At 38.6% G+C, this 20,358-nt stretch overlaps 1 protein-coding gene across 1 annotated transcript; it reads left to right on the top strand.

The window, feature by feature from the left end:
• The first annotated feature begins 6,061 nt into the window (after positions 1 to 6,061).
• On the top strand, positions 6,062 to 7,006 carry LOC125124227 (olfactory receptor 2Z1-like). The gene has a single exon (XM_047774374.1). It carries the CDS (start codon positions 6,062 to 6,064, stop codon positions 7,004 to 7,006), a length of 945 nt encoding a protein of 314 aa, XP_047630330.1.
• The last annotated feature ends 13,352 nt before the right edge of the window (positions 7,007 to 20,358 follow it).

The following is a 20,358-nucleotide window of genomic DNA, read 5'->3' as shown; positions in this document are numbered from 1 at the left end:
TTTGTCACCTTAGATGTGTTATCACACTAAGTATTTCCCTTGAAGACTTTATTCATTCAGCAAATGCTTATGGAGTACTTGCTATGCACCTGGTGCTATGTTTGTGAATGATTGTCAAATAGACAATAAAAGGGAAAATAGTTGTAAACTATTCCCTCGAGTAACTCATTATTTGATTACAAGACTATCAAAGAGAGCGAAAGGCTAGAATGCAGTATGAGTCAGAGGCACTTTTGTTTCTCTTTTTTTTCCACCTTCCTTCATTTAAAAAAATTAAAATTTTTATTTAAAGATTATTTTTGGTATAAAGACACATATCCTTTTTCTGATTTAAAAGAAATTAAAGCATTTTCATGCCATAGGCTTCCTATGTTTCATGAAGAAAGGGTTTTTTCATGCTCCATCATAGGTAGGAAATGCTGTGAAGGTTTTATTGGCAAGAGGAAGTGATCCAACCTCAATACCTCTTCTCCCATCTCTCGTTTTCAGCAAAGTGCTACAGATCTGAAATGCAAGTGGTGATAAGGAAAATGTGAAAAGGAAGTATTTTTTTAATCAACTCAAAAAATTGGTTGGAGGGACTCTTCATCCTAAGATGTGGGGAGCTGATTAAGAACAGGGAGATAACCCACCCAAATCCAAGACTTTTCTCTGTCCAGTTCTTCCTGCCTGACTTACTGAAGAAGGTGGGTTTAGTGAAGGGAAATATCTTTCTCCTAAATTGTCCTAGAGAAAAAATGTCTCCAATGCTCAAGGCAAACCATGACATAGGGGATCACTCTCCTATTGGAGAAGTTCCTTACAGGAGATTCCAAAATCAGTAATGTAAGAATGTGCCCCTCTGTGATTGCATCATTATCAAGGTGACTACCTGGTAAGTCTGGAAGGGAGTAAGGTCAGGAAAACACAGTATTGAGTGTGTGAGGGAAGGAAGAGGCCCTTTAGCAGGGAGGACATTAGGGAGATGCCACATGGTCTTCAGAGGTAGAGGATCCAAAGTACCAAGGCCAGCAGTATTGAGTTCACATTGTGTCCCAGACAAATCAACATTTCTTGAAGGTAAACGAAAGCCAACTTGCATGGTTTCTTCTCAAGGCAGGAACAAGGAGGACTATTGACCAATCAGCTGAAAGAATCACCATACCAGAACCAGGTGAATGACCAGCAAAGCAATAGGGCAAGGGCATCCGAGAGGACTATGGACCCATGACTGGTAGGGTGGCTTCTTCCCCAGGCCAGACAATAAAAAAATTATCAAATAGAGGAAATAAACAACATGACATGATTGGGGCAGGAAAGTCAGTGGTTTACTTAGAGAAGCAAGACATGAAAAATATATAACTTTTTGTTGCAAAGTAAGATCTGAAAAGAAAAGCAGGAAATTTGGAATGACACCAGCTGTCATTTAAAAAAATGTTTCTACTTCTTTGCTGCATAATCTTGGTTTGTCTATAAGTTTACCATGGCTACTGTAACAGAGTACCACAAATTAAGTGGCTTAAAACAGTGGAAATATGTTCTTTCACAGTTCTGTAGGGCAGATGTCTAAAATCAAGGTGTTGACAGGATTGATGCCTTCTGGAAGCTCTGAGGTGGGATCTGTCCTATGCCTGTCTCCTGGATTCTGGTGGCTGTGGCAATCCTTGTTTTTTGGTATGTGGCTGAGTCACTTCAATCTCTGCCTCCATCTTCACATGGCCATCTCTGTGTCTCTGCGCATCCTCTCCAATTCTCTTGTAAAGACCCCTGGGTTTAGAGAACACCCTAAATCCAGGATGACTTCATCATGAGATCCTTAATAATTACATCTTCAAAGATCCTGTTTCCAAATATACAGTCTGAATATTCAAGTGGACATGATTTGTGGGCAACACCATTCGACCCAGTATAGTTTGTTACTTTGCTATGAATCTCTGTTCCCTCACCCATATCAGGCAGGTAATAACAACACCTATTAGGATCAAGTGAAAAAATATGACTGTAACATACTTAAAATTATTGAGCTCAAAATGTCAATAGTACCAAGGAATACCATGGTGGCGCTTAATCTGGAGTTGTCACTGCTGTGGCTTAGGTTGCAGCATGTGGATCCCTGGCCAGGAAATTTCCACATGCCTTGGGTATAGCCAAAAAAAAATAGTGCCAAGTTTGAGAAACTCTTCAAATGAAACCTATCAGCTCTTCTCTGACCTTATCATGATGCCCAGTACATAGTAAATGATTAACAGTAATCAATTTCCTTTTCCCCCCTTTAAAATGAGTGGAGAGTTACCAAAAAGAGGAGATCCAAATATACCACCCACTTGAAAATCCTCTGACAAGGTCCAGAGATAAAGCTGACCTCAAAAGCTAATGATTAAAGGATCAATCCTTCTCTATACAGAGATGTAGAAACAATGCAATTCTCCAGGGATTTAATTTGGGACTAATTTTATCACTATTTCCTTCAAAATTTATCAACTTTATAGATTAATGTCTAGGCCTGCCTGGGATGGGAAGCTCATCTCTGCTAAAAGACCAAGTCAATGAACTCAAGAGACCTCTCATAGTCTCCATTCAAGGTCAGAGAAGAGCTGATGGCCTTCAGTTGAAGGATTTCTCACCTTTGACACTATTGAAATTTGTGACCAGATAACTGTAGTGGAGTTATAATAACTGTGCATAGTGAGGGGTTTAACAGCATCTCTGGCCTCTACCCGCAAGATGCCAGTAACACTCCCAGCCCCAGTCATAACAACTAAAAGTGCCTACAGACATTGCCAATGTCCCTAAGGCAGAGGAAAGGGCAAAGTCACCTCTGGTTGAGAACCACTGAGATAGAGTAATAACTGAGGAATTGTTTCAGAAGAGCATATCTGAGAACAAACTTGACTGGTTCAGGCCATGCAATTGGACAAGAGTTTCAATGTTGGATAATGTTAACAAAAATAAGATAATACTTATTGAACAGTCTTACTCAGTATGCCAGATACTGAGCTAAGGATTACTCATACATTTTTCTACTATAGGAAAGAATCTTAGAAGTCTCCCAGTCAATATCTTTTTAATGTTTATACATCCTTTACAATAGTAGTTATATGATAACAAAACCATTATTATAATTGGATAATAATTGTGAACTTAAATCAAGGAATTACCATATGGTAGTCCTTGTACTGAAGACTTTTATTTATTTATGTATTTATTTATTGTCTTTTGTCTTTTTAGAGCCGCACCTGTACCATATGGAGGTTCCCAGGCTAGGGGTCTAATTGGACCTACAGTTGCCAGCCTACACCAGAGCCACAGCAATGCCAGATCCGAGCCACGTCTTTGACCTCCACCACAGCTCACAGCAACACCGGATCCTTAACCCACTGAGCAAGGCCAGGGATTGAACCCAAAACCTCATGGTTCCTAGTCGGATTCATTTCCCAAAACCTCATGGTTCCTAGTCGGATTCATTTCAGCACCATGACAGGAACTCCTGTGCTGAACTCTTTAATTCATTATCTTATTTAATGCTTATAACTACTCCTATGAGGGATATGCTATTTATCCCTGTAGACAGATGGAGAAACTAAGGCCCAGGAAGGTTAAATAATGTGTCCAAAATCCAGGCAGAATTTGGCACTAGACCCACTGAGAATCTCCAGCACAATATATGTATCTTTGTTGCATCCCTTTTCATACTGTCATAGAGTGATTTGCTTACCTACTTGTCCCGCCTATCAAACTCTAAGGTCTTTAAGAGCAGCACTAAAAAGTCTTTGTATTTCCAGCCCCATACATAATTGATTAAATAAGACAGACACTACCTCATGAAGTTCTCTGTTTTATTTTGAGGTAAATTTCATTCCCAAATAATTTTTTGTCAGATAGAACCATAACTTACCTAATTTCCCCCCACAGGTATAATGAGATATTTAGGTCTTCCCTTCCTTCTTATAACACCTAGATTTTGAAAGCAGTTCTCAACTGTTCAGAGTGGCCTCCCTCAACCTCATCACCCAGAGATGTTTTCTCTAGTAAGTTCCTATAAGATCACTATGTTTATTTTTCTCTATATATATTTCTATTGAAAAGTATATGGGGAAGTTCCCATTGTGGCTCAGCAGTAACAGCCTGACTAGTATCCATGAGGATGTGGGTTTGATCCCTTACCTCCCTCCATGGGTTAAGGATCCGGTGCTGCCATGAGCTGTGGTGTAGGTCAAAGATGCAGCTCAGATCCTGTGTTGCTGTGGCTATGGTGTAGGGCAGCAACTACAGCTCCGATTCCACCCTTAGCCAGGGAATTTCCATACACTGAAAGTGTGGCCCTAAAAAGCAGGAAAAAATGTATATGGGAGTTCCCATTGCGGCTCAGCTTGTTAACCCAACATAATTGCCCATGAGGATGCAGTTTCCATTCCTGGCTACACTCAGTGGGTTAAAGATCTGGCATTGCTACAAGCTGCAGGGTATGTCACAGATGCAGCTCAGATCTGGTGTCGTTATGTTATAGGCCTGCAAATGAAGCTCTGATTTGACCCCAACCCCAGGAACTTCCATATGCCACAGGCACAGACGTAAAAAGAAAAAAAAGAAAAGAAAAAGAAAAAAGTATATGGTTTACCAATTTCCTTGATTTTTATCTCTACCATGACAACAGGGACTTGCTCAACTTTTTCACTACCATGCTTCTTATTCCTCCTCCAGTGACTGCTACCTAAGGGGAGCTAAATTAAATTTCATTGAATGAATGAAGAATTGGGGGCATAGAAGGATAACAAAGGGCCTTGATAAGCAGTAATTTAAGAAGGCCTTAAATGCCAGCTTAAATGTGGCAAGGGGAGAAGGAAGCAATAGGCAGTTAGACAAGGGGAAAACTCTTGACCAGAATTCATGATTAGAGGGAATCAAGTCAGAGAAGATAAAAATATCCAAGGTAAGTGTTATCAATGATTTGGGCACCCAAGGGTCTTGAGTAGACACCCACCCAACACTGACACTTTTTGATCTCTAAGTAAGCCATCTCCTTTGGACATCTGGTAAAGCAGACTTCTACTGGATCTATCCAAAGTCAAACCCTCCTGGACCTAAAAAGATGGCTTCTCTACACTTTGTATGTACTTATCTATACTTCCCCATTAATGATGGTGATGGATGCCACTTTGGCCAGAAGTTCTCAGTGTTGATGGTGTTGTGTATGCCAAGACAATCTGAGTTTTCCTGGGAGGTGATGGTGAAGGTAAGAAAGTCAGGTAAAAGTATTCTTAGTTACATGGGGTAGTCCCTCTTGATCCTTCAGTCATCTCCCTTGTCCCCTGCATTCATTTGTTTGGCAGATTTTTGTTGAGTATTTAGTACCCAGTAAGTATAATATTCTCCACTGTCATCCTTTGAAATCAAGCTGTAAAGAGATGGCTGATATTCTGGACAACTTGTCACCCACCACCCCAGTCCACTTGATTCCCATCTCTGTCTCTCATATGCCCCTTTATGGTGTAGATGTCTTGAGTTCATATCCTAAATATCATTCCACTTCTACTCTTCCCAGACTTTGACCCCTTCATTCTCTCATCCAAGAATTTAGAAGTAAGCTTTTCCTCATGGTTTTGGTTTTAATTTGTGATCCAGCCTCATTATCCTCTATCATCTTTGGCTTGGTCTCCCTACTTCATATTCCAGTCTCTTCAGAATCCCACCTCTGCTCTGACCCCAAGGCACCTTGGAAGGAGTGTGTTCCAATAGTCCACTGATGCCGTCTTGCACTCTCTAGTTTGGGGACAGAGGATTTAACTAAAAGTATTGAAGGATAGTACTTTCCTAGATGTGAAGGCAAGACATTTACACAGAAATGGAAAAAGAAAGACATTGTTTTGCTGCGGACCATCTCCTGACTCGAGCAGACATAATGAATCCATCGTGGTGTTTTTTTTTCCTACTGAGGCTAGAATGTGCTCATCATCCTTCTCAAGAAACTCCAGGCAGTCATGATCAAACAACTGTTGCTGTCATGTAAGATGAAATCCCCCCCCACTGAGACTCCTTGCCAAATACTCTGTTCTTCCTGCAGATGAACAGTACCTCCCAGAAGATGAGGGAATTGAATCGGTCAATGACCTCCTACTTCACTCTCATGAGTCTTTTCAGCCACTCAGGACCACATCTGGTCCTATTCTCTCTTGTGGCTACCATATTCACCATGGGCCTTCTGGGCAATGCAATCCTGCTCTTCCTGCTCCACACAGACTCTAGACTCCACACACCCATGTACTTCCTGCTCAGCCAACTCTCCCTGTTGGATGTTGGCTTTCCACTGGTCACCATCCCCAAGATGGCAGCTGACTTCCTGCAGGGAGAGGATTCCATCTCCTTCGAAGGTTGTGCAGCTCAGATGTTCTTCCTGATGTTGATGGGTGTCTCTGAGGGTGTCTTACTATCCCTCATGTCTTATGACCGCTATGTGGCTGTGTGCCACCCCCTGCATTATCCTATGCTCATGAGACGTCAGGTATGCCTGCTCATGGTGGGCACCTCCTGGTTGTCAGGTGTGCTTGTGGCCTCCATCCAGACATCCATGACCCTTCAATTCCCCTACTGTGCCTCACGCACTGTGGACCACTTCTTCTGTGAGCTGCCCGCCCTGCTCAAGCTCTCTTGTACAGACACCTCCGCCTATGAGTTAGCGCTGTCCATCTCTGGAGTGCTGATCTTGCTGCTGCCCCTGTCTCTCATTGCTACCTCCTACAGCCATGTGTTGGGGGCCATTCTCCACATGCACGTAACTGAGGCTCGACACAAGGCCTTTACCACTTGCTCTTCACACATCACCGTGGTGGGGCTCTTTTATGGGGCAGCCGTGTTCATGTACATGGTACCAAGCACCTACCATAGCCCACAGCAGGACAATGTAGTCTCCCTCTTCTACAGTCTTATCACTCCCATGCTCAACCCCCTTATCTATAGCCTGAGGAACCGAGAAGTTCAAGTGGCTTTGGTCAAGATCCTTGGCAGGGCTGGCTTCAGATCAAAGAGATGACCTCATGGGGGATGCTGCGTGGTACCAAGGATCCTCCCTTACATTAAGACCTAGCTTTCATTTGCAGTCCATATGGTGCAAGACATGCGCTGACCAGCTCCCTTCCTCCTCCCAGACTTGCTTTTTCTCTTGCAGATTTATAGAAAACAAATTTATTGATACCAATCATTTAAACAAAAGGAGAGGTTTGTTTGTTTGTTTTTCAGTCTTAAACCAAAGAAAAAATTTACTACAAGCATGCAAACCTAATAGCAGAGATGTATTGCAGCCTGTGGATGTTTTGGCCACCTACTAGTATGCTGCTTTACACATCATTCTTATACATTTCTGCATCATTAATGATAGGTCTAGGAAACAACCCTTAAAATCCAAGTGAAAAAGGGGTCCAAGAGATGGTGCTCTGAGAGTAAAGTGCCTGCCTATGATGCTTCTCAGCAGTGTCTTTGTTTGAGTCATGTTTTTAAGTTTTACAGAAGTGGAAGGTTGTCACTCAATCTGACCCTTGAACAATTCAAGTAGGTATTACTTTTGCTATTTCAATTATTATAGACCAGAAATGTAAGATGATAAAGCCCTTTTTTGCCAGACTCATGCCTTGTGAAAGTTCCTGGGCCAGGGTTTGACCCTGTACCATAGTTGTGCCACAGCTGCAGCAATGCGGGATACTTAACCTGCTGCACCACACAGGAACTTCCATGAGGCCCATTCTTGACTGAATGACAGGACCATCTAAAATTGAACACTGTATTTTTAAAGTTTCATTGTCATCCCTATTGGGTACAAGAGTTAAGATTGTTCAATTAAGAATTTCCAGGGAAATAATGCATCTTTGTGCTTAATCTTTGTACAGATAATTATCTCATACATATTTGTATTAAGAATCAGAGGCATTTTCATGTACATAAAGGCTAAGCTGACATGTCATCCTAAGCATTTTGTTTTGTTTTGTTTTGTTTATATTGGCTAATTCCCATAGGTTTTTTTTTACTTTTTTTTATTACTCAAATGAATTTATCACATCTGTAGTTGTATAACATCCTAAGCATTTTGAATAGTGGGTGCCAATCTACATATGGGGATACTATGTATGTCAAGCAGAGAATTTGTTGTCAGGGACTTTAAGTATTTGAAGTTCAAGCCCACACTCAAGCCCAAGACTTACTTTCAGAGCTGACTATGACCAGTTGATATAGATATCAGAGATGATATCTGTAATAGACTATACTCCAGGATAGTATCTCAACTTCACTATAGTAGAGCATCACTACTATACTGTAATATAGTATCAGAGATGACTTATATTGGAATTTATATGGATTATAAATGAATTTGTATTTGTAAACCCACCAGGATTTTCTGTTGTTACAGCACATATCCTCAACAAACATGTGAGTACATACTGATATTTTCTTATTTACAGATGAGGAAACTACAGCACAGGGAGTTTAGATAGATTATCCAAGGTCTCCCAGCAAGGAAGTAGAGGAGCTAGCATTCAAGCCCAGGGTGTCTGAGTCCATGTTCAATATCACAATGCTTCCAGACGGCAAATGACTCCTAAAAGAGTTCAAAGGAAGCTAAAAAAAAATCAAGGCAAGGACATACTGCATGATGGCCAGAATTCTTCTGCCTCCAGATGGCCACAATCATCCTTGATTTGGTCACCCTGAAGTCATGGGTGAAGTAAATGTCAAAGGCATAACTGGGAGCCCTTGTCATGGTCTTGCTGCTCTATGGACTGAGTAGGTGAGTGAGGTAGGGTGGGAAGGTTTTTATGCAGTATTACAAGCCAGCAAGATGAAGCCAGAAGAACCTTGAGTCTTCTCTATTGCCCTTCCTTTAATTTCTACTCCTGCTCCTCCTAGATCCATTCAAGCATCCCTGAAGTTATAATAAATAGGCTTGAAATTCTAAAGTGATAGACTTGAATATGTTTATTCCCCCACAAATTTAAAATACTTTTTAGAACTATTCCATTGTGATAGAGGCAATGAGGAGAAGATAGAAAAGAGTAAGTTTTCACAGGGCTGGTTGATTTTATCTCTTAGACATTTCATGAGCATTGACAGAAGTAATGAAAGGCTTTAAGCCATGTTTAGGGCAAACTGATGCCAGATCTGGTTTGGCTTCTTACTCTGCTTTTGCCTACATAATTGACATTTTCAGAGGACTAGCTCTCTTCACCTCTTCCCTTCTTTTCTTCTTCTTCTTTCTCACACACAATTGAGATCTCTAGAAGATAAATTGGTCCATCATAACATGCACACTTTTTTAGTTTTAATAGACATAGCCTAGTGGTCCTACAAATATTACCACTCATAAATGAGAGTGTTCATGTCCCCAACCGCATCACCAACATTTTGAATACTAACTTCAAATTTTTGCCCATTTGCTGAAGGAAGACTATATTGTTTGATTATCTTACTTTCGATTACTTTGATTATCTTACTGATTTCTTTTTTATTTACTTTAATGAGAGTGTAGTTGATTTACAATGTTGTATCAATTTCTGCTGTACAGCATCATGACCCAGTCATACATATATATATATATATATATATATATATATATATATACACTCTTTTTTGCATATTGTCTTCCATCATGGTCTCTCCCAAGAGACTGGATATATGTTCTCTATGCCTGTGAATCTATCTCTGTTCTGTAGATAGGTTAATTTGTGTCATATTTTAGATTACGCATATAAGTGATATTATATGGTATTTATCTTTCTCTTTTTGACACCTCACTTAGTATGAAATCTCTATTTGTATCCATATTGCTGCAAATGGCATTATTTTGTTCTTTTCTATGGCTGAGTAGTATTCCATTGTATATGTATACCACATCGTCTTAATCCATTCATCTACCAGTGGACATTTAGGTTGTTTCCATGTCTTAGCTATTGTGAATGGTGCTACAATGAACATAGGGGTGCATTTACCTTTTTGTCCATGATCTCTAATGAAAACAAGCATCCTTCCATAAATTTTTTGGTCTTTCAAATTTCCCTGACTTTTGATTTCCTGTTTGTATCATAGGCTAATTTCCTATAGAGCTATTCTTACTGATTTGTAAGAGTTCTTTGTATTTTGACTAGTAATAAACTGTATGTTATATATGAAGCAAAAATATTCTCCAGGATGCCTTTGAATTTAAATTTTGTGGGTTTTTTCATACCAAGTTTTCTTTTTTATTTTAATGGAGTCAAAATCATAAATCTTGTTATGTATTTTAATTTTTATGTCTTACTTAAGAAATTCTATCCTGGGAGTTCCTGTTGTGGCAGAGCAGAAACGAATCCAACTAGTATCCATGAGGATTCAGGTTCCATCCCTGGCTTCACTGGGTCAGGGATCCTGTATTGCCCTGAGCTGTGGTGTAGGTCGCAGATGCTGCTTGGATCCCACATTGCTGTGGCTGCAGTGTAGGATGTTAGCTATAGCTCCAGTTAGACTCCTAGACTTCTAGCCTGGAAACTTCCATATGTCATGGGTGTGGCCCTAAAAGGCAAAAAAAGAAAAGAAAAGAAAAGAAAAGAAATTCTCTCTTTTCCCAATATTACAAGAATATTTTCCTATACTGTATTTTGTTTATTTAAAATATATTTTGAGGACATGATGTGAGGCATAATTTTTCCCACAAGTACTTCCAGTTTCCCTGAAATGTCATGAATCTTAGCTTTATATTTTTCATTTTCTTACTTTGTCATAGTATATTTTGGTAGAATCCCTCAGCTTTGTCTTACAGCTTACCAAGTCTCTTTTATGTTCAGCTTGCTATTGCTCCCATCAATCAGTAATAGATTTTTCATTTCTGTTACCTGTCATTCGTTCTTTTATCATAAATGATTATTCTTTTTTTTTTTTTTTGGCCGTGCCCCCAGGTCAGGGATTGAACCGAAGCCACAGCAGTGACAATGCAAAATCTTTAACCACTAGGCCATCAGAGAACTCACATAAAACCTTAAAAATATTTAATTAATTGGAAAAAAGGCATTAAAGAAAAAATAAAGGAAATAATAGATGCCACAAATAGAAAACAAAGAGTAAAATGTCCAACTTAAGCCCAAAGTAAATACTTTGACTGTAAATGGACTAAATGTTTGAATTAAAAGGCAGAAATTGTTAGATTGGAGGTTTTTGTAAAGCTGTCTGCAAAAGATACACTTTTTTCTTCTTCAGCTGTCCTCACAGACTATGGAAGTTCCCAGGCCAAGGACTGAATCCAAGCTGGAGCTGTGACCTATGCTACAGCTGCAGCAAAACTGGATCCTTAACGCACTGTGCCTGGCCAGGCATTGAACCAGCACCTCCAGAGAAAAGCCAGATCATTAACCTACTGAACCACAGTGGGAACTCCAAGAGATACACTACAAATATAAGAACAAAGAAATATTGAAAGTAAAAGTATGGAAACTAAATCATGTAACTACTAGTCATTAGAAAGTTTATGCATCTATGTTAATCCCAGACAAAGCAGATTTGAGGGCAAGGAGAATTATCAGAGACAGAGAAGGACACATAATGATAAAGGTTTGATTCATCAATAATGCATAAAAATCCTAGATATGTATTACCTAATAACTTAAAAATGCCTCAAATGTGGACAGATTCAAGAAAACACTACACCAACAACTGAAAAATGCATGTTTTTGCCATTTACATGAGTATTCAGTAAAATAGATCCATATGATGGGTCATAAATCAAGTCAATAAATTCCAAATGATTGAAATCACTACCATGATCTCTGTGACTGAATTAAAATGGCAATTAATACAAAAGATAATTAGAAAAATCTACAAATCTGTGAAAATTAAATAACATATTGCTTAAAAACAAAACAAAACCAAAAAAAAACCGAGTCAGAAACAGAAATCCCAAGACAAATAGTTTTGAATTTTATTATAATGAAAGCACAATACATAAAAATTGTGAGATTCCCATTAAAGCAGTGCTTAGATGGAAATCTACGCCTTTAATTGAATACATGGAAAAACAAGAAAGGTTTAAAAGTAACGTCTAGGAGTTCCTGTCGTGGCGCAGTGGTTAACGAATCTGACTAGGAACCATGAGGTTGCGGGTTCGGTCCCTGCCCTTGCTCAGTGGGTTAACGATCCGGCGTTGCCGTGAGCTGTGGTGTAGGTTGCAGACGCGGCTGGGATCCCGCGTTGCTGTGGCTCTGGCGTAGGCTGGCGGCCATAGCTCCGATTAGACCCCTAGCCTGGGAACCTCCATATGCCGCGGGAGCGGCCCAAGAAATAGCAAAAAAAAAAAAAAAGTAACGTCTAAGGAATTATCTTGTGGCACAGTGGGTTTAGAATCCAGCATTGTCACTGTAGTAGCTTGGGTCACTGCTTTGGCCCTGGTTCAATCCCTGACCTGGGAATTTTCATGCAGCCAAATAATAATAATAATGATAATTAATAATAATAAAAGTAACTCTAAGCTCCCACTTTTTAAAAAAATCAAATTAAGCTTAAAGTAGAGGTAGTAAGTGATAAAGATAAGAGCATGAATCAATAAAGTAAGTAAATGATAAAGATAAGAGAGTAAATCAATAAAGTATGTAGAAGATAAACAATAGAGAAAATCTATAAACCTAAAAATAGGTTCCTTTAAAAGATTAGTAAGGTAAGTATCTCAACAACAGACTGACCAAGAAAAAAGAAATCACACAAATTACCAATATCAGTCATAAAAAAGAGGCTATCATTACAGACCCTGTAAACATTAAAACATGAATAAACTGTATATTATTAATAACTCTCTGCCAATAAATCTGAGAGGTAAATAATATTTAAAATTTTTTGAAACTGACAGAAGAGGAAATGGGATTTTCTTAAATATTATGGCCACACCCATGGCGTATGGAAGTTCCTGGGCCAGAGATTGAATCTGAGCCACAGCTGCAGCAACCTCAGTCCTTTAACCCACTGCTTGAGGTCAAGGATTGAAACTGAGTCTCTGCAGCAACCTGAGCCACTGCAGTTGGATACTTAACCCACTGCACCAGAGCAGAAATTCCAGGAGTAGGCTATTTGAATTGCTCTATAGCTACTAGAGGGACTGAATTTACAATTAAAAACCATGCCACAAATATCCCTGGCCCAGATAATTTTGCCAGTAAATCCTTCCGAATATATGAGGAAGAAATAATATCAATCTTACACAAATTCATCCAGTGAATAGTTTTAAAAGGAACACTTTAGTAACTCATTTTGCGAAACCAGAAAAACCTTACTACCAAAAACTGACAAGGACATTACAAGAAAATAAACTTTAAAGTCAATATATCTCAGAGTTCCCTGGTGGCCTAGTGGTTAAGGATCTGGTGTTTTCACTGCTATGGCTCAGATTTAATTCCTAGCCTGGGAACTTCTGCATGCTGCAGACGCAACAACAACAAAAAATCAGTATTTCTCATGAATATAAATTAAAATTTTTAAGAATAATAACAAGTACAAGTAGACGGGATTAATATGGCAGAATAGAAGGACTGGAGCTCAACTTCTCTCCTAAAAACAACAAAATTCACAACTAAAGACTGAGCACTCTTCACCAAAATGGACCAGAAACCTTAAAAAAGGTACCCTACTCCAGAAGAAAAAGAGGAGGCCACATCAAGAGGTAGGAGGGGCGATTTCGCTATATAAACAACCCCATACCTCCTGGGTGGGAAGCTCCACAGACTGGAAACTAACTGGTTCACAGAGACTCACCTACAGGAGTGAGAGTTCTGAGCCACACATCAAACTCTCATGTGTGGGGATCTGGCATGGGGAAAAAGAGCCCTGGAGCATCTGGCATTGAAGGCCAGTGGGGCTTGTGCGCAAGAGATCCACAGGACCGGGGGAAACGGAGACCCCATTCTTAAAAGGCACACACAGACTTTCACGTGCACTGGGTCCCAGGGCAAAGCAAAGTCTCCATGGGAATCTGGGTCAAACCTGACCGCAGTTCTTGGAGGACATCCTGAGAAAACAGGGGTGAATGTGGCTTGTTGTGAGGGAAGGACATTGAAAGCAAAGCTCCAGGGAATATTCAGCAGCAGTGCCTTTCTCTGGGGGTGGCCATTTTGGGAAAATCTGGCCCTACCCATCAGCCAGCTGCTGAGAAGCCCCAGGGCAAACAACCCAGGAGGGATCACAGCCCCACCCCTCAGTAAACAGGCTACCTAAAGATCCCTCAGGCACACAGCTGCCTCTAATCCCATCCAGAGACTAAGCCCCACCCACCAGAGGGATTAGAATCGGCTCCTCCTACCAGGGGGCAGGCATCAGCCCCTCCCATCAGGAAGCCTACAGCAAGCCCCCCATACCAACTTCAGCCCCGGGGGGGGGGGGGCAGACATTAGAAGTAAGAGAGGCTACAACTCTATTATCTGTAAGAAGGTCACCACACCAAAAACCTATAAAAATGAAAAGACAAAGGACTATAACTCAAATGAGGGAGAAAGGAAAAACCCCAGAAAAACAGCTAAGCCCTGAGGAGATTCTCAGCCTCCAGGAAAAAGACTTTAGACTGTTGATGCTGAAGATGATGCAAGACATTGGAAATAAACTGGAGGCAAAGATGAATGACTTACAGGAAACACTGACCAAAGAGATACAAGATATAAAACTTAAACAAGAAGAGATGCAAAATACAATCACTGAAATAAAAAATTCACTAGAAGCAGCTAACAGCAGAATACAGGAGGCAGAAGAAAGAATAAGTGAGGTGGACGACAGATTAGTGGAAATCACGGATGCAGAACAGAAAAGAGAAAAAAGATTGAAAACAAATGAAGAGAGTCTCAGAGAACTCTGGGACAACGTGAAACGCAATGACATCCATATTATAGGGGTGCCAGAAGGAGAAGAGAGAGAGGAGACAGAAAAAATATTCCAAGAGATAATAGCCAAAAACTTCCCTAATATGGGAAAGGAATCACTCACTCAAATCCAGGAAGCACAACGAGTACCATATAAAATAAACCCAAGGAGAAACACCCTGAGACACATACTAATCAAACTGACCAAAATTAAAGACAAAGAGAAAATCTTGAAAGCAGCTAGGGAAAAGAAACAAATAACATACAAGGGAACTCCAATAAGGCTATCGGCAGATTTTTCAACAGAAACTCTGCAGGCAAGAAAGGAGTGGCATGATATACTCAATGTGATGAAAGGAAAAAACCTCCAACCAAGATTACTCTACCCAACCCACACACCTACAGCCAACTCATCTATGACAAAGGAGGCAAGAATATGCAATGGAGAAAGGACAGCTTGTTCAATAAGTGGTGCTGGGAAAACTGAGAAAGAATGAAATTAGAACACTCCCTAACACCATACACAAAAATAAACTCCAAATGGATGAAAGACCTAGATATAAGACCAGACACTATCAAACTCCTAGAGGAAAACATAGGCCAAACACTCTCTGACATAAATGACAGCAACATATTCTCAGATCCACCTCTCAGAGTATTGAAAATAAAAAGAAAAATAAACAAATGGAATATAATCAAACTTCAAAGTTTCTGCACAACAAAGGAAACCCTAAACAACACAAAGAGACAATCCACAGAATGGGAGAAAATCTTTGCAAGTGAATCAGTTGACAAGGGATTAATCTCCAAAATTTATAAACAACTTCTGCAGCTCCATACCAAAAAAACAAACAACCCCCTCCAAAAATGGGCAGAAGATCTAAACAGACAGTTCTCCAAAGAAGACATACAGATGGCCGAGAAACACATGAAAAGATGTTCAGCGTCACTCATTATTAGAGAAATGCAAGTCAAAACCACGATGAGGTACCACCTTACACCAGCCAGAATGGCCATCATCAAAAAGTCTACAAACAATAAGTCCTGGAGAGGGTGTGGAGAAAAAGGAACCCTAGTACACTGTTGGTGGGATTGTAAATTGGTGCAACCACTGTGGAAAGCAGTATGGAGATGCCTCAGAAAACTAAACATAGAACTACCATTTGATCCAGCAATCCCACTCCTGGGCATCTATCCAGAGAAAACCATGACTCACAAAGACACATGTACTCCAATGTTCATTGCAGCACTATTTACAATAGCCCAAACATGGAAACAACCTAAATGTCCATCAACAGAGGAGTGGATCCAGAAGATGTGGTACATATACACAATGGAATATTACTCAGCCATCAAAAAGAACGAAATACCAGCATATTTTGCAACATGGATGGACCTAGAAATTATCATGCTAAGTGAAGTCAGCCATACAATGAGACACCAACATCAAATGCTTTCACTGACATGTGGAATCTGAAAAAAGGACAGACGGAACTTCTTTGCAGAACAGATGCTGACTCACAGACATTGAAAAACTTATGGTCTCTGGAGGAGACAGTTTGGGGGGTGGAGGGATGTGCCTGGGCTGTGAGATGGAAATCCTGTGAAATCAGATTGTTATGATCATTATACAACTACAGATGTGATAAATTCATTTGAGAAATAAAAAAATGGGAAAAGAAAAAAAAAAGAATAATAACAAATACAATCCAGTCATATATTAAAAAGCTAATACACTATGATGGTGTGAGGGGTTTATTTTGAGAATGAAAATTTGGTTTGGTATTGCTTTTGTAAAGGATAAGCAATGAGATCCTGCTGTACAGCACAGGGAGCTACATCTAATCACTTGTGATGGAACATGATAGAGGAAAACATGAAAAAGAATGTATATAGATGTATGACTGGGTCACTTTGCTGTACAGTGGAAATTGACAGAACATTGTAGATAAACTATAATAAAAGTTTTTTAATATATTTGAAAATTAATCACTGTAATTCACCACATTGAAAGAATAAATGAGAAACATTATCTCAGCAGATGTAGGGAAAGCATTTGACAAAATTCATTAATTGTTCAGCTGTTAAAAATAAAAGAAAAAAGGAAAACAACTCTCAACTAGCCAGGAGTAGATGGGAAATTTTTCAGTATGATAAGAATAGATTTTTTTAATCTAACATCAAACAATGGTGAAAAACTGAATTATTTCCTCTTAAGATTATGAAGAAGGCAAGAATGTCTGCTCTAATCTTTTATGTTTAACATTGTACTAGAGGTTCTGAATAGAAAAGGAAAAGGAATAAGGTCATAAAAAATGTCAAATGCCTTTCTTTTCAGACAACATGATTGTGTACAAAGAAAACTCAAAGGAACCTAGAAGTTACCAGAACTAATAAGTGAATATAGTAAAGTTATAGGAGACAAGGTTAGCATATTAAAACATCAGTTATATGTCCTCCTCTGGCAACAAACAATGGGGAAATAATGTTTGCCTGTAAAAAGACACAATATTGGAGTTCCCTTGCAGCACAGAGGATTAAGGATCTGGTGTTGTCACTGCTGCAATTCAAGTCGATACCTGGCGCAGGGTCGATCCCTGGCCCAGGAATTTCCATATGCCCCAGGCATGGCCAAATAAATAAATAAATAATAAAAAACATGACATTTTAAAACAATACTACTTGACAGCAAAAATATAAAATTCTAGCAATAAATCTAATGATACATGCAAGACCAGTACATCGAAAGTGAAAAGCTTTTTTTTGTGAAATAAAATATTTTAAATAAATGAAGAGATATACCATGTTCACAGCTAAGAAGGCTCAAAGTGGTTAAAATGTCTATTCTTCCAAAATCAATTTATAGAGCCAAAGCAATTCCAACCTAAACCCTACCAGGATTTTAACAGAAATTTACAAACTGAATCTGTATAGAAATTCCAAATGATCTTGAATAAGCTAAGACAATCTTGAAAAAAGGAACAAAGTTTGAGGGCTTACATCATCTAATTGCAAAGCTTAGTATAATGTTACAAAAATTAAGACTGTGTGAAATAAGTATTAGGATGGACAAATATATCAAACAATAGAATAGAGTCCAGAGATATGTATCTGACAGACTTGTATCATCAGTTGATTTTCTGCAAAGCCTGTATAATTAAAGGGAAAGGAAAGTTTTTTCAACAAAGTGGTTAAACACTGGATACCCACACACACAAAAATTAATCTTGACTTACCTCACACCATTTAAAAAAAAATTGAGATTGATCATAGACTTAAATGTAAAGCCAACAGTTGAAAGCTTCCAGAAGCAATACAGGGCCTCAGAATAGGTATGGAAATACTTTGAAGTACATAAAACACACTAAACTTAAATGATAAAATCAGACTTTATCAAATTTTTTAAAGTTTACTTATCAAAAGACTCAATGAAGAAAAGGAAAAGGCAAAAACAAATTGAGAAAAACATTTTAAATAATATATCTAACAACAAATTTATATATAGATATGTAAAGAATCCCCACAAATCAATAATTTAAATAAAATGGGCAAAAGTTTAAAAAGACACATCACAAAAGAAGAGATATGAATAACAAATAAGCACGTGAAAACATCTAAAATCATTAGTTATCAAGGAAAGGCAAAGTAACATTACAATATTATTTCACATTGTTTGGGGAAATTTTCAAAGATTGGCGATGCCAAGGGTTGACAAGGATATAGAACAACTGGAATGTTCCAACTTTGCTCGTAAGGGGTATAAAGTGGTGCAATCACTTTGGAAAATTGTTTGGAAGTTTCTATTGTTGGTCCACCTGTAGCCAATAATTCAATGTTCACATAAATATCTAAAAGACATGATGCAAGAAGCCTTGACTTGTACAAAAATGTTCATAGCAGCTTTATTTATAATACACAAAAGTTGAAACAGACCAAATATCCATCAACAGAATGGGGAATGTATAAACATAGCATATTATAGTCATACAATGGAATATTACCTAGCAATAAAAAGAATGTGCACATATAATACTTCATTTATTTTTATTCCATTGTATTTGTCTACCACACTTTCATAACCTATTATCCTCTGACATTTGAATTGTTTCCACTTTGGGGCTATTATGCTACTAGTAATATTTGTGCACTAGTTTTTGCAAGGAAGAAACTTTTCATTTCACTTAGACACACACCTAATGGAATCCTTGCCAATGTGTACAACTCTTGCTTGTTTTGATTATAGCTACCCTAGTGTGTATGAAATGATATCTCATTGTAGTTTTGATTGGCATTTCCCTTCTAATGTTGCCAAGCATATCTTCATGTGCTTATTGGCCATTCATATATTCTTTTTAGAGGAAAGTTTATTTAGATCATTTCCCCATTTTTATTTTACCTTTGTATTATTTTCCATTATAGTTTATTACAAGATATTATATACAGTTCCCTGTGTTATACAGTAGGACCTTGTTGTTTATCTATTTTATATATAGTAATTCATATCTTCTAATCCCAAACTCTGATACATGCTGCAACATGGATGAATCCTGCAAACAATATTATCTAAGTAAAAGAAGCCAGTCATAAAAGATCACAAATATTTTTCATCTAAAATGAAATTTTTTTCATCTAAATGATTCCATTTAGATGAAATGTCCAGAATAGACAAATCTCTAGAGGCAGAAAACAGATTAGAATTTGTCTAGGGCTAGTGGGACTAGGAAGAAATGGGGAGAAACTGCTAATGGGTACATGATTTTTTTTTCAAATATAAAATGTCCTAAAATTGGATAATGGTAGTTGTTGTATAACCCTGAGATTTTAATTACCCAAAGCTATTGAATTTTATGGTATGTAAATTGTATCTCAATTAAGCTGTATTAAAAGTGCAAAAAAAAACATTGGAAATAAATACAATAATACTAAAGATGGAAGAAGGAGAAGGATAAGAAGAAGGAGAAGAGGAAGGAGAAGAGCAAAAAGAAAATCTCAAAAACATTATACCAAATGAAAGAAACCGGACACAAGAGTATGTAACAATCTAATCTATGGTGGTAAAAGCCATAACTGTTGTTCTGCTGATGGTAGGATGGGGTTGACTGGAAAGAGGCAAGAGGGAAGTTTCTGGGGTGATGGGAATGTTCTATATCTTGATTTGGGTAGCAATAACATGGGTAAATGCATTTTCTACTCTGTTCTTGCTTAAGTGCTGTGCATTTTACTGTATACAAATTGTACCTTAAAAAAAGAAATTTAAAGGAGGGAGGAAAGGAAAATGGGAACAGCAAGTGCAAAGACAAGGGGATATAAAGCAGGATAATATATTTGTATTTGAACAAACTCTTCATTCAAAGGGTTTAGAGTTTCGGAGTTCCCGTCGTGGCTCAGTGGTTAACGAATCCGACTAGGAACCATGAGATTGCCGGTTCGATCCCTGGCCTTGCTCAGTGGGTTAAGGATCCAGTGTTGCTGTGAGCTGTGGTGTAGGTTGCAGTCATGGCTCAAATCTGGTGTTGCTGTGGTTATATCTCCAATT

This window comes from Phacochoerus africanus, chromosome 4, assembly GCF_016906955.1.
Source record: "Phacochoerus africanus isolate WHEZ1 chromosome 4, ROS_Pafr_v1, whole genome shotgun sequence".
NCBI lineage: Eukaryota > Metazoa > Chordata > Mammalia > Artiodactyla > Suidae > Phacochoerus > Phacochoerus africanus.
The sequence above is the reverse complement of the archived record's forward strand: the minus strand, read 5'-3'. Positions and strand labels throughout refer to the sequence as shown.